Source organism: Diadema setosum, chromosome 2 (genome assembly GCF_964275005.1).
Source record: "Diadema setosum chromosome 2, eeDiaSeto1, whole genome shotgun sequence".
Classification (NCBI taxonomy): domain Eukaryota; kingdom Metazoa; phylum Echinodermata; class Echinoidea; order Diadematoida; family Diadematidae; genus Diadema; species Diadema setosum.
In genome coordinates, this window is record NC_092686.1 from 41,579,264 (window position 1) to 41,592,484 (window position 13,221).

The 13,221-nt window shown below is 36.9% G+C and overlaps 1 protein-coding gene across 1 annotated transcript in view; it reads left to right on the plus strand.

Moving 5' to 3' along the window:
• The window catches only part of LOC140246302 (protein polybromo-1-like), a 67,609-nt gene extending 59,921 nt beyond the window's left edge, over window positions 1–7,688 (plus strand). The window contains exons 35-37 of the mRNA XM_072325768.1: window positions 1,939–2,062; window positions 3,317–3,544; window positions 4,844–7,688. Of these exons, the coding sequence (XP_072181869.1) occupies window positions 1,939–2,062; window positions 3,317–3,544; window positions 4,844–4,880 (389 nt within the window). The 3' untranslated portion in view covers window positions 4,881–7,688. The remainder of the gene's footprint in view (window positions 1–1,938; window positions 2,063–3,316; window positions 3,545–4,843) is intronic.
• Window positions 7,689–13,221: the final 5,533 nt, after the last annotated feature.

Consider the following 13,221-nt stretch of genomic DNA (forward strand, 5'->3'; position numbering starts at 1 on the left):
CACACTAGTATTCATGTGGTGTTAGACCTCGGGACTTGTCAAAATTTTGCTGTTTGTCGCATTTGCCAGACCTCAAAGCTGTTACTGTAGCTTTGAGTGTAATGCCCTCTGTGCATTATGGCCAATTAATTTGCATGTAAGTGCATTGTGAAGGAAATTTGATTGTCTATTTGTCTGTTTTAAAAATGATTGCCCCCCTTGATGAGCTTCGAAGACTTGTATTGGTTTGAATGTATGATCTGCTGTGGAATTTGACTTGTGTGTTGCACAATTTCTGTGTCTGCCAAAAGAAAAAAAAAATGTACAAAACACTGTGTCGGTCACACTTTGTCTTCTTATTCTGTATTAGGAAAAATTCCAGCAGACATCTTTTTCTTTTATCTTGTAGAATATTATCACCTGGTATATATATATTTTTAGATGGGGATAGAGGCACACCGTACATGTATGTTTGCTAGTGTCTGCATTGCGCACCCAACTTGCACTCTATACACAAAGCTTTACCACAGAGCTTATAATCCTGCAGAGCCAATGTCTGAAATGTATTTGTTGTGGTGTTGTGGTCTTTATCAGCCCTAAAAGGGTAACACCTGCTTTACATCCATCTGGACCCCACGGGAGACTGGCTAGTGCAGCTGAATATGGGCTATCCAGCCATCTTCTCAGATGGAAAAGTGAAACAGACAAACAAATGAACAAACACCTTGCATTTGAGAATCTAGTGATGGCACCATAGTGTAAATCTTCCTTAGCAGCAGTGAAAAGAAGTGAAATTTGATGTAAGCTTTCCTTTCGTCCAGAGAGCTAGCAACAGAAATAACTAATATGAGGCTTCATTATCCCAGAGAAATCTTCTGGTAAGATTCGACAGTGTTAAGGTGATAATAGACCATGTACAATTGTAACTGTAGTAAGTTACAATGCCATACAATTTTGATGAAGGCTATTGGGGGGGGGGGGGGGTCAAGTGTTGCAGTGGCCAATTTCTTTATCTGTTTTTATGTTGGTTGACTCAAATTTTCTTTACATGGAGCACATGAAATTGTGCATCAAAATCCTACAAGAACTAAGCAATCACTTTGATACTTTTCAGTTATAGAATTTGCTTGATGAGTGTGCCAAGTTTCATGAAAGACAGATTCCAGTAATCTCTTGTAGCAGTTGCTATGGTGATTTAAATCCCTTTTGTTGTGTGTACACATAAAAAGAGAGTGAGTCATTGCTATTCAAAAGACCCTGAGATTCAGAGCCCTTTCTTAAAAGTAGAAATGTCACAGCTTTTATTTTCTGTCACTGTTTCAATTGATTCATATTATCCAATTTTGATGATTTATGAGCTCTACATGATATCAAAGCTAAAAGCCTATTCTTTAAAAGTTGTCCAAACTTTACACACATCAAAAAAGGTGTATCTGATGACATTCTACTGTTTTGAGATGTAAGGTCGCATCAATATAGATATGAAGTTGTACAGCATGTGCTACCATAAACATTTCAGAACAAGAGATATATATAAAATATGTGTGTGTTCAAATGTCTCACTGAGGGCTCATTTCATTGAGAATTTTACCATTATTGCAAGATATGATAATTTCAGTAGTAGCAGCTGCATCATTGTCAGGTGATCGGTTGTCACCCAGCTACCATTGATATAAGCTGCAATCATTACTAGAATGGCAGCTTCTTGCAGCAACAGCTTATCAAAAAGCAGGATTACCATGACACTTGTCATTACAGCAAGAGTGGCTACCAATTAACCATAGCAACTTTCTGTGAAATAGGACCTAAATGTTGTCTGTAAAGGTCTGTTCCTTTTAAGATTGTGTCTTTTCCCAACATTCCTTTGACAAATTGCATCATGATATCAACGTACAGAAAAAACAAACAAACCCTAACTTATGATGTTGTTGGGGTGGGTTGTGTGTGTTCTTCTATCAGGTGGAGTACCTCAGGGACAGCAGAGTATACCCGCCCAGTACCCTCCCTTGGCCCCACCCCAGCCCATGTTCGTTCCTGCCCCGCCCAAGACACAGCGGCTGCTGCACTCTGAGGCATACATCAAGTAAGGTTTAATTCTTTTCTTTCTTTCTTTCTTTCTTCCCATCTGGAAGAGCAATATGAACCCCAAAGCATGACTATGCAGACTTTCTCCTTGCTTTATACTTTTGTATACTCTAATCTTGTGTTCAGTTTATGTTCATTCTCAAGTCACTCGTAGGTAAACTACATAACAAATCACATGGTTATTCAAACCTACAGTTGACAGTGTGAACAGGTAGAATGGGACTATTAGGGATGAATTAAATGAAGGCACATGAAGGTAGGCATACAGCATCATATGTTGTTCATGACAACAATTATGATGGAGCATGTATTAAAGGACAAGTTCACCTTCATTAACAGAAAGGATTGAGAGAATGTAGCAATATTAGTAGAACTCATCATTGAAAGTTTGAGGAAAATCGGACAATCCGTTCAAAAGTTATGAATTTTTGAAGTTTTTGTGCAGTCACTGCTGGATGAGAAGACTACTGCAGTGTATGATGTCACATGCGTACAACAATATGAGGAAAATGTAAAGAGAATTTCACAAAATTCACAAAAAGTCGTTACTGACTTATGTTATGGGTAATATTATTCCCATTGTCTTTAGAAAGAGGCAAGTCCAGTGCTCTTTTATTATGCGAAAAAGGTGAAAATATGTTGAATTTTCTTTACATTTTCTTTACACTGTTGTACTCATATGACATCACGAGCCTTAGTAGTCTCCTCATCCAGCGGTTCCAACACAAAAATTTTATAAATTCATAACTTTTGCATCGATTGTCCAATTTTCCTCAAACTTTCACTGATGTGTTCTACTAATATTGCTGCATTCTCTCAATCCTTATGTTTATGAAGGTGAAATTGTCCTTTAAGCTCAGAATGAAGTGCCGGGATTGTTGCTTATTTTTTTCTTACTGATATGAAAAGACAGCACCTCTTGTAAATCTCTTCTTATTTTCCTCCGATGTTATACTCATTTGCATATCATTTGCGTATTTTGCATATCATTTGCATTTTGAGAAGTTTATGTTGCCTTGAAGGAGGACAAAAAGGTCAGTGAATTTTCAACTTGTGACTTTTTTCTTTTCTGATCAAGATTACTTTAAAAATTCAAGGAATTAATCATGATGAAAGGGCTCCCGAGGTAAACTCTAAGGGTACAGTCACATATAAATTGTGATTTATCTTATAAATGTTTAGCATGGTTCTATATTCCTGTAGAATGATACAGAATTTCTTCCGCACTACTAAGTATTTCTCCTCCTCTCAGGTACATCGAGGGCCTAAACAACAGGTCGGAAACCATCAGCGACTGGAAGCAGAACCTGACGGCCTCCAAGGAGACGGTCGCCATGACAGAGCAGCAGAAATCCCGCCTGCCCCGCCACTGGTTCGCCCAGGGCGTGCTGGCAGAAGAGGGCGACATTGTGGACGCCCTGTGGAAGATGCGGGACATCATGCTGAACGACTCGCTCATGATGCCACAGGCTTTCCAGTTGTAAGTGTGAGGAGTTCAACTATGGAAGTACCTTACTAATTCATGTGCATGTGTGTGTGTGCGTCTGTGTGGGTCACATTTAGAAAATACAGATTGACGTAGGTCGGAGTCGTGACCTGATACTTGCAGTCCAGGAACTTTAAGTCGTTTGGAAATTTTCAAACACCAGTCAGTTTGTGAGACATCTCACATGTGACTTTATGGCATTCAAATTTATGTAGGAAGCCCTTTTGGTTGATCTGCTTAAATCTGCTGATATGCTTCTTTCATTTCACTGCATTTGTCAAAAAAAGAAAGAAAAAAAGAAGGGTAATGTCCTATTTAGATGCTTCCTGTTTGTTTGTTGTGCTGTAGAAATGTAAAGGTTTACAGATATTCAGTCATTGGGTAATCAGGTAACAGAAAATATCTGTTTGAATATGAAACAAGATGGTGAAATGATGAAAGGGATGCCTGTATTCACTTGAGACCATATGTCTAGTTTTGTGTATTGAGCTTCCAAAAGTGTGACTTCAAGAATTTTTTAGTTTTTCCCCCCATAAATCAAAGTTTCTTATTGTATATTTTGTAAGGCAGTGAAGCAGAATAGCACACATTTTACCAGCTGAAATGTTCTGCTGAATTTTTTAATGTTATTTCATATGCCATACTTATTTCTTTTTCTGTTTTTCTTTGGAGGAGGGAGATGCTTCATGTGACATATTGAAAATAAAGCCTTAATTAGCTCTAGCTATCCATGCGCAAAAATATGAATGATGCAAAAACTTGATTCAGCACTCAAAAGAGATGTCTTTTTATTCATGTTCTCCTATCAGGTATTGTTTCCAAACCAATTCAAAATTATCCTGATGTTCTGATGAAGCACATCCAAATTGAATTTAGCCAGCTTTCACTCTTCTCTTTCTCCTCTTTCATTTTCTTTATGTGTGTACAAATAATTGAACATATTAATGTGTTCATATGCAGTCGAGTGTTGCACATGATGTAGTTGTCATGCACGCATGTTCAGTTAACCCGTTGAGGACGAGTCCCGAGTATACTCGGGCAAGCGTCTATCGGAAATGCGTGTCGTAGCAAAATCAGCCCGTCCTCAACGGGTTAATAGAGGCATTAGTTGATATTCAAATGCAGCAAAGTGCTTGCCCTGTTTCACTGTACTTTTTAGTGAGTATGAAGTCAACTGCCATGTCCTCGAGATGAGAATATATAGGACTCTCACTTACTCAACATTCTACGTTGACAATGAGGTGATAGAAATCGAAAGCTTTATGTTGAATGTTTTGTTTTTCTCTCTGTCAGCCAAACTCCAGACACAAATGCACAGCCTGCACTTTGATGACAGGCGACATTCTAGACGTACAAGGAAGAGATCTCAGCACCTCCTTCTAAAGTGCGCAACATTCAAACTGCACCCCTGACTCGATTGTCCTGTCATGCGCTTTCAAAGCTGGAATGTCAGTCGCTTCAGCGCAAGTTTATGGGACTATTCAATGCTGGGGAGTGGAAGAGTGAACACAATGTTACCAATTCTCTCAAATTCTCCAAGAGGCTCCCAGAAACCTTTCATATCTTTTTATGTCCTGACAAGAGAATATAAAAAGCTCCCCCAATGTGGGATTTGCTTGTGCCCAATGTGGGATTTGCTTGTGCCCATTGTGGTGCTTGTGGAACAGAAGTATCTCCCTGCTTGCCTTATGGAACCTTTGTGGTTTTTAATGTCTAAATGTTGTTGACAGCCTTCTCTATACAATCACTATTCATCTCAAAATGAATGATGAAATCTGCCGCATTTACTGTTGCACAGTGTGATAAGTAAAGTGGCGTGAAGTGATGAGTCGAGAAAATTTTGTTACAGTTTGATACAATGTAACTAAGTTTCTATGATCTATGTGATTAAAATGCTCAGAAGTATTGAACATTCCACTCAGAAAATATGCGTGATATGTAATGGGAAGTACAAATATGTGACTACCCTGAATATTAATTGTGCTGAAAATACAAATCAGTTCCTAGATAGGAGTGATATATACCATTTTGTAACCTTTGTTGAATTTATGTTGATATTACAGTAATCTATGTTGATACATGATTAGATATCTGGTACTCATCTTTATAAAAAGAAAGATGAATACCTCTCCTACAATACAGTTAAACCTGTGTCACAACTAACCTGTCAATGACAGTCAACTACATACAATGGTGAACAAAATTGCAAGCTCAGGCCATGCTGTCCATAGTGGCCACCTTTACTTGGCCACATTGTGTTTCCCTGTGATAAAGCCTTGATAGGTAGATAAGATTTGACTTTATTTAATCCAGAGTGGTAGTCTTTCTACCTGTTTCCATGTCATTTTCGGAAGAGATGTGTGGTTTGTGATTCTCAGTCCCTCGGTAGACAAAACGAAACCAAAAGCAATAGGAATATGGTTGTTAAGAACTTCCCTGCTCACGTGTGCGCCAACTCAGCGAGAGAGACTTCTTAATGGTGATATCGCTTTGTACACTACAATTTTTTTTTTCTAAACATGGTTATATGAAGTTTCATCACATATTGACCAAATTTGTTTTGTTCAAATTCATTTTTCTGTCATTTCAAGCTGAAACACTGTACTGCGTAATGAGGTAATTTGGAGGAAATATGATAGCTTGTACTGTTGTTGTGTTGCTGTTACTGAGTATGAATGGATGATACAAATACATGACTATGATCATGACTACACAAGTCAAGGCATGTTGTGACAAAAGATAAATTTTGCTCTTCCTTTGAGAAGTTTACTGCAATTCCTATCCGGGTTGCAATTTTTTTCCTGTCTTTCTGTTTTGCTTTGTTTTGTTTTTGTTTTGTTTTTGTTTTTTGTTTTTGTTTTTGTTTTTGTTTTTGTTTTTTTATTTTCAATTTGAGGTCTTGTAAGGATGAAATTGCACACTCGCTCGTCCCCTGCAGGCAAGACAAAAAAATCACCGCCCCAGATCTGGCTCACTAACGTCAGTTTTGCAGGAAATTCAGACAAGGAATGCAGAAATCAACGTTTGACATCTGTTGTGAAACATGTCCAAAAAAAACCACATCCTGACCAGAAATAGACACAGAGATAGGAATTTCCTGAAATCAACCAGAAATAGACTCAACTCACCTGATGTAGGGGGGAAAAGTGGGAAAATTTCAGGATGGGAAATTTTCTTGAACTCGATATGCTTTACTTTTCAATTTGTTTGATCGTTTGTTTTTTTGTTTGTTTTCTTCATTATGTTATGTACAGTGAATTTAATTATTGTGTCCTTGGTACTGTTTATGACATGCAATTGATCTTGTATAGTGCCTCATTCTGTATATGTTGTTTTTTTCTTTGTTTGTTTTTGTTTTTGAGAAAATTGGCATTGTAATGCTATCATAATACCATTTGTAGTGTAGAAATAGAAAGTGGGATTACTGTACTTTTGGTATTACCTGATGTTTCATTGAAATATTGGCAAAATGAATCTATGCTCATAGAGTGCATAATGAGGAAGAACTTGCTGATTTACGTGTTCGGTGGTTACAGCCATCAATGCATATGCAACTTTTCGGGACAGGAATGTGGTTTTTGTTCTTCTCATTTAAACTTTGATTCTACTAGCATGTCACATGAGGACCAATTGACTTTGGGACTAGCTTTTGGATGCAAAAATCAGTGTGTATATGTTGTCAGTTGTCATAGTAATGGCCAATCAGCTTTCAGGACTTCAGCTTGTTGCCATGGTGATGGTAGTCATAGCAATTCAGTGTAGAAAGTCTATTGTGCAACACATTCACAGGCTTGTTTCATGTCAAGTTCACATGTATTGGAAAAAAAAATCAAAAAAGATGATGCATAGGTAAGACACATGAAATTTAGAATAATGAGGAGAGAAAAAAATCATGCCAAAGGTAGAATGTTTAGTGGACTCTTTAGGACATGTAAATAATTACACACAGAAGGATGAGTTTGCAGGTTGTAGACTGGTGGATGTTTTTGTTATATTGTACAGCTATTTATGAGCACCAAACCAGCTTTTTGTCATCGTTGCATCATTGTTTCTCACAAGCCATTGTTTTCTTTGTTTATATTATGAATGGTGCATGTGTGTGTGTGTGTGTGTATTCAATAAAGTTTCAGCTCAGACAGCTCATGCACGGAACTTTTGTGAATACAGTGTATTATGAAAGCAAGATTTTGTTTCAAATTCTTTTGGGTCGATACAACCTTGAGGCATGTACAACGTTGCAGCTGTGTGGCGTTCTGTGTGTGATTGTGAAGTAGATTTGTGTGGGAAGTCGGGAGAATTGAGAAAGAAAGGAAACAAAACAAGTAAAAAAAGCAGACAAACAGTCACACAAATTGTGCTCAAAACGTGTGGGCAACCACTGGCATTGCCCTTTTTTGCCAACCTGTGTGGTGTTTTTTACGACGCAAGATGTATAAAAGGGTGAATAGAAGGATGTGTTTGACAATACCAGGATTGTGTGCAAAGGTCTCGCATAATGGCGACGCAAAGGTCGATAGTTTGATCTTTGGATGATTTTTGTTGAGAGAGTTGAAAGAAAGAAAGCTGTGATAAACGGTACCATAATCATGCTTATTTTTCCCAAAAATATTTCAATTGCAACATCCAATAAACTTGAACCGTACAATAATTTACATACATGCACAGACACGTGCATACACACACCCACACAATTTCTTTTAAGATGGCAATTCAGGCCCTTCATGAACAATAGGAAGAAGGAGAGAGAAAGGAAAGAGAGGGGGAGTGTTTGTGTGTATTTGAGGTATAAAGAGTGCATGTGTCACACAAATAAACTGATATTCCTTTTCATATGCCACTTGTGTCTCTGATAGAACATTAGCACAGCAGTGATTAGATCACAATATACTGAAATGTCAAGTTCAGGATGTGATTCACTCATCACATGTGTTCTGTCAAAGCCATGCACATTAATATTTTGATTCTTTCCTCTTGTTTTTCTTCTTTTTTTTTTTTACATATCCATAAAGACATGATTGTAAACTTGTTCTCACTGTCGTGAATTTGTGATGATGTCATTCGTGGACAAGCTTGAATCAAGTTTATAACTTTTTCTAAACAAATCAACTATCCTTTGTGAATGATGCCTTTCTTAACTTTCATGAAATGAGGAAATAAGAAATCTGTACAAAAAGTACAAAAAAAGTACAAAAGGCTATTCGGAATTCTCTTGTCCCCCAAAGTCCTACAGCTGGTGTTGGAAGACGTTGATTGGCAACAGAGTAGCATGTGTTAAGTTTTCAATCAAACTTGCTCAACTTTGCCAAGAAATGTTAATCTAGACCATATTTTCATTTCCCATTATCATCTCTCTTTTTCTTTGTGGATGGGATGGGGTATACTGTGTGCTTCGGGATTTCTGTAATAGTTTGCCTCATGTAATAGTGTTGAGTTTCTTGTTAAATTTTAGTTAATCATGTATCATGTATTTATTCCAATTTTAATGAGATAGACAAGCTATATGCAAAATTACTTACAAAAGTATATTACAAATCATCACATTGACACATAAAAGTTCTAAAATGATACAAATATATGGAAAAGGGAGCCAGTAAAAACCTTAATTATAAAGTTGTATTATGTTACCCCTCTTATGATATCTGAAATATTCCATTAGTATGTTTAGGTTACATTGAATGTGATGCGATGTGTAAGTAATCAAAGCCAACCTCAAAGACGCGTGTCTCGTTAGAGAGGACCCATTCTATTTTCTTTTATCAAACATTCTCTACTTTATGGTCTCCTTGAGAATTTAAGAGGTGCTCCTTCAGTAGATAACAAAACACAATCCTATAGCCCCATGCTTCACTGAACATAATTGCATCACACTACCCTTCAAATCCAATGCACGCTTGACAAATGTTATGAGACAGCTGAAAGAGAATTCAGAGAATGCAAGAAAAAATAAGAAAAACAACCAAGGAATGCCTGTGGTCTTTTGGCTAGAGTTCATGCCCCCCAATTTTCCCAAGATCTGTGCTTCGGTTTTCTTTTGCAGTTCCCTCATCAGCAATCACTCGTGTTTGGATTAAGTGTACCGAGAGTAAACCCGAAGATTACAGTTTCCATATTTACCCGCTGGTGTACTCCAGACTTCAGTGAAAGAGAGAAACATGACTAACAACTTCCTGAAATCATGTCGCATGAAGTGCCAAACACTCTATCACTCACTGTGCGGCACTATATCTTCATGGTTTGGAGAACTGCCTGGCAAAATATGATTGATTCATAATGTTCGTAAATGTCATTGAAAGTGTGCTGAGCACTTTACAAGGCAACGAAAGGTCATAGAACATGATAATGGTATTTTAATGAGAAACTTTTGAAATGAAAGAGCAGTCAGATAATGGAGACTGCTCACAGATTCTGTGAATTGATACTTTTTTTTAGCTAAAAATTTGATATTAACAATTGTGATTTATGAAGAGTTCATTGTGTCCTTTGAGAAACACTAGATCAATAGATAATACAATGTTCTTTTGTAGCCATGTGATTTTAATGGTTGAAAGCTTTTGAAAGTACCATAGCTAGGTGCAGCAATGTCAACAGGGTTTTGAGTTAGAAAAACAAAATCAAAACTATACATAGACAAAAGCACTCCACCGTCATTAAAGGGGAAGGCTAGTAACTGATCAGTGGGAATCAGTGGAAATGCTGGGAGATGATTGTGGCAATCCTTATGGGATTCATTCAAGAGTTCATTGTATATCTATTGTTGTGTGAAAATGATTTGCTTCAGAACAGTCTCATATTCAAGTAATGTGCAGATTAATGCTCCGTCACTGACCAGGGACGCTAACCTGGAAGCATTAAACTGCACATTACTTGAATATGAGACCATTCTGAAGCAAATCATTTTCTCACAACTATAGATATACAATGAACTCTTGAATGAATCCCATAAGGATTGCCACAATCATCTCCCGGCATTTCCACTGATTCCCACTGATCAGTTACTAGCCTTTCCCTTTAAACTGAGTCGAGAATAAATTGCTAGTGTATTGTGTGGCACATTATTCTTATATTCATTATATGAGGAAGTAAACAATAGCTATGGTTTACTACAGATAAAGTGTTAAAAATGTTGTAATCGTACACTATATTCACGACACTACCGTGGTGTGTACATAACATGACTCATACAGGAATATAAAATCAATATAATTTGACAAACGGATATTGTTTGAATTAAAAATGTAGGGTTTAATTACATGTTTGATATATTACTTTCCATTGTCTTTTTTGTGATGGACATATATGATGTTCAGAGTCATAAGTTAACTGGCCTGTTCCCTGAGTTAGGCAAGCAAGCTTCAGGAATGACCGTAAGGATGAAAGAGATAAGCAGGAACAAAAAGACAAGGAAGGAAAAGGGAAGAGAAAGAAAGGGAAAGGGAATTGAGGTGGAAAAAGGAAGAAGAAAGAAACCAGAAGAAGGGAGGAGGAAGGTAAAGGGGGTTGAGGAGGAGGAAGAGGAACATTCAGTGGAGGGAAAGGAAAATTTGAAAATGAAAAAACCAAACAAGAAGGACTAGCTATTTCACCCAAAGTAGAGACTGGGAGGAATTTAGTGCACTAAAACTGATCTCGTTGTTTTTCTACTTAGTTTTTCATAAACAGGGTGCAGAATGTATTACTTAAAGGACAAGTTCACCTTCATAAACATAAGGATTGAGAGAATGTAGCAATATTAGTAGAACACATCATTGAAAGTTTGAGGAAAATCAGACAATCCGTTCAAAAGTTATGAATTTTTGAAGTTTTTGTGCAGTAACCGCTGGATGAGAAGACTACTGCAGTGTGTGAATAACTTACTCGTAGATGTCACATGCGTACAACAATATAAGGAAAATATAAAGAGAATTTCACAAAATTCCATCTTTTGAAAAAAGTACACATTCCCCTGACTCGTTATTGACAAATGTTATTGGTAATATTATTCCCCCTACCTTAGAAAGAGGCAAGTCAAGTACTCTTTTATTATGCGAAAAAAGTGAAAATATGTTGAATTTACTTTTACATTTTCTTTATACTGTTATACGCATATGACTCACAAGCTGTAGTAGTCTCCTCATCCAGCGGTTCCAACACAAAAATATTAAAAATTCATAACTTTTGCATCGATTGTCCAATTTTCCTCAAATTTTCACTGATGTGTTCTACTAATATTGTTGCATTCTCTCAATCCTTATGTTTATGAAGGTGAACTTGTCCTTTAAATGTATTGGTTTATATGATAGGAGTTGAGCAGCAAATGCCTCCATTTGTAAAAGAATGTGTCATATCAGAGATACATATTGGCCTGTTAGAGATATTTGTGAAAGGATGAAATATGTAAAGAGAGAAAGATGCCATGCAGACAGTGGATTTTTTTTTTTTTTTCGTGTAAAGAAAAACAGTTCCATCACTGTTGCTCCCGCAACAATTGCTTCCATGATGCAGCTAAACCAAACATAAATTCTACTCACAACATAACCCTAATCCTTATCCTAATTCTATTAATCCTCATATCAAAGTAAACCTAAAACCCTACCCTAACCCAAACCCTAACCCTAACCCTCCGTCCTCGGAGAAAATAAAACTGGAGCCTTTGTCATAGGAGCAAATGCCATGTCACTAAATAAAACTAGAATTAGACTTATAATATGCTCTTAAACAATCCACACAGACAACCATTTCCATATCTACTTTATGCCCAGATAGACACAAACATTGGTAGATATCTTTATTCATTAATCTTTTTGTGATATGTCAGTAAGATGATTCTAAGTTAGAAAGGCTGTGATATGTTTAGTATGGCTGTATGAAAGATGATGGTTCACAGAGATTTAGACTATACCAACCATCACAGCGCATCTGTGAGAAGACAGATATTGCGTCTGCACATGAAATGCATTTCAACTCTTTACCTTAAAGGCATAATTTACCATTTACAGATGAAACAAAAACCCAGCATAAGTGCTTTAAAATAGTTCTGAAATGTGAGTTAGAGACAAAAACAACCAATGTAAAAATTTGAACCAGTATAATCAATGTTAAGTATTATTAAATATACAAGATATGAACAATAGTTTTAATAAGAATGTTTCTAGATTAAACTGTATACAGTGAAGTCTCCTTAAAAATCTCCTTAAATTTTAGGCTTTATTGCAAAAAAAAAAAAAAAATATATATATATATGGTAGGATGTTTTGTGATACAACTGACCTACACATATGCATCAAATGTGATGTCTTGAACATTTTTAAATCACTGCTCCCAAAGGTATAAACAAGACCTTTAAACTGTTCTGTGCAGGAACTTGGTGGCCTGCATATTACGTCTTTGGGCATTTCAGAATTTAGTATGGAACGGGTTAATGTTGGATAAGACTGAAGGCCTCCAATAATAACAACTGATGCAGCTCTACTGAGTAGAGGGGAGTGGGTAGGTGGGGGTTTGGATGAGGGTGGGGTGGGGTGTGCAACAGATATAGACAAGAGGAATAGTCCAATCGAGCTAACCTCCTAATCAGCCAAGGGTACATCATTTGTGCCTTTACTGCATGCCTCGTTTGTAAGGCACAGTGGTGGCAAGTTTGTGTGGAATTATTGCAAATTTAATACAAGAATGTACTGGCAGAAGATAATGAA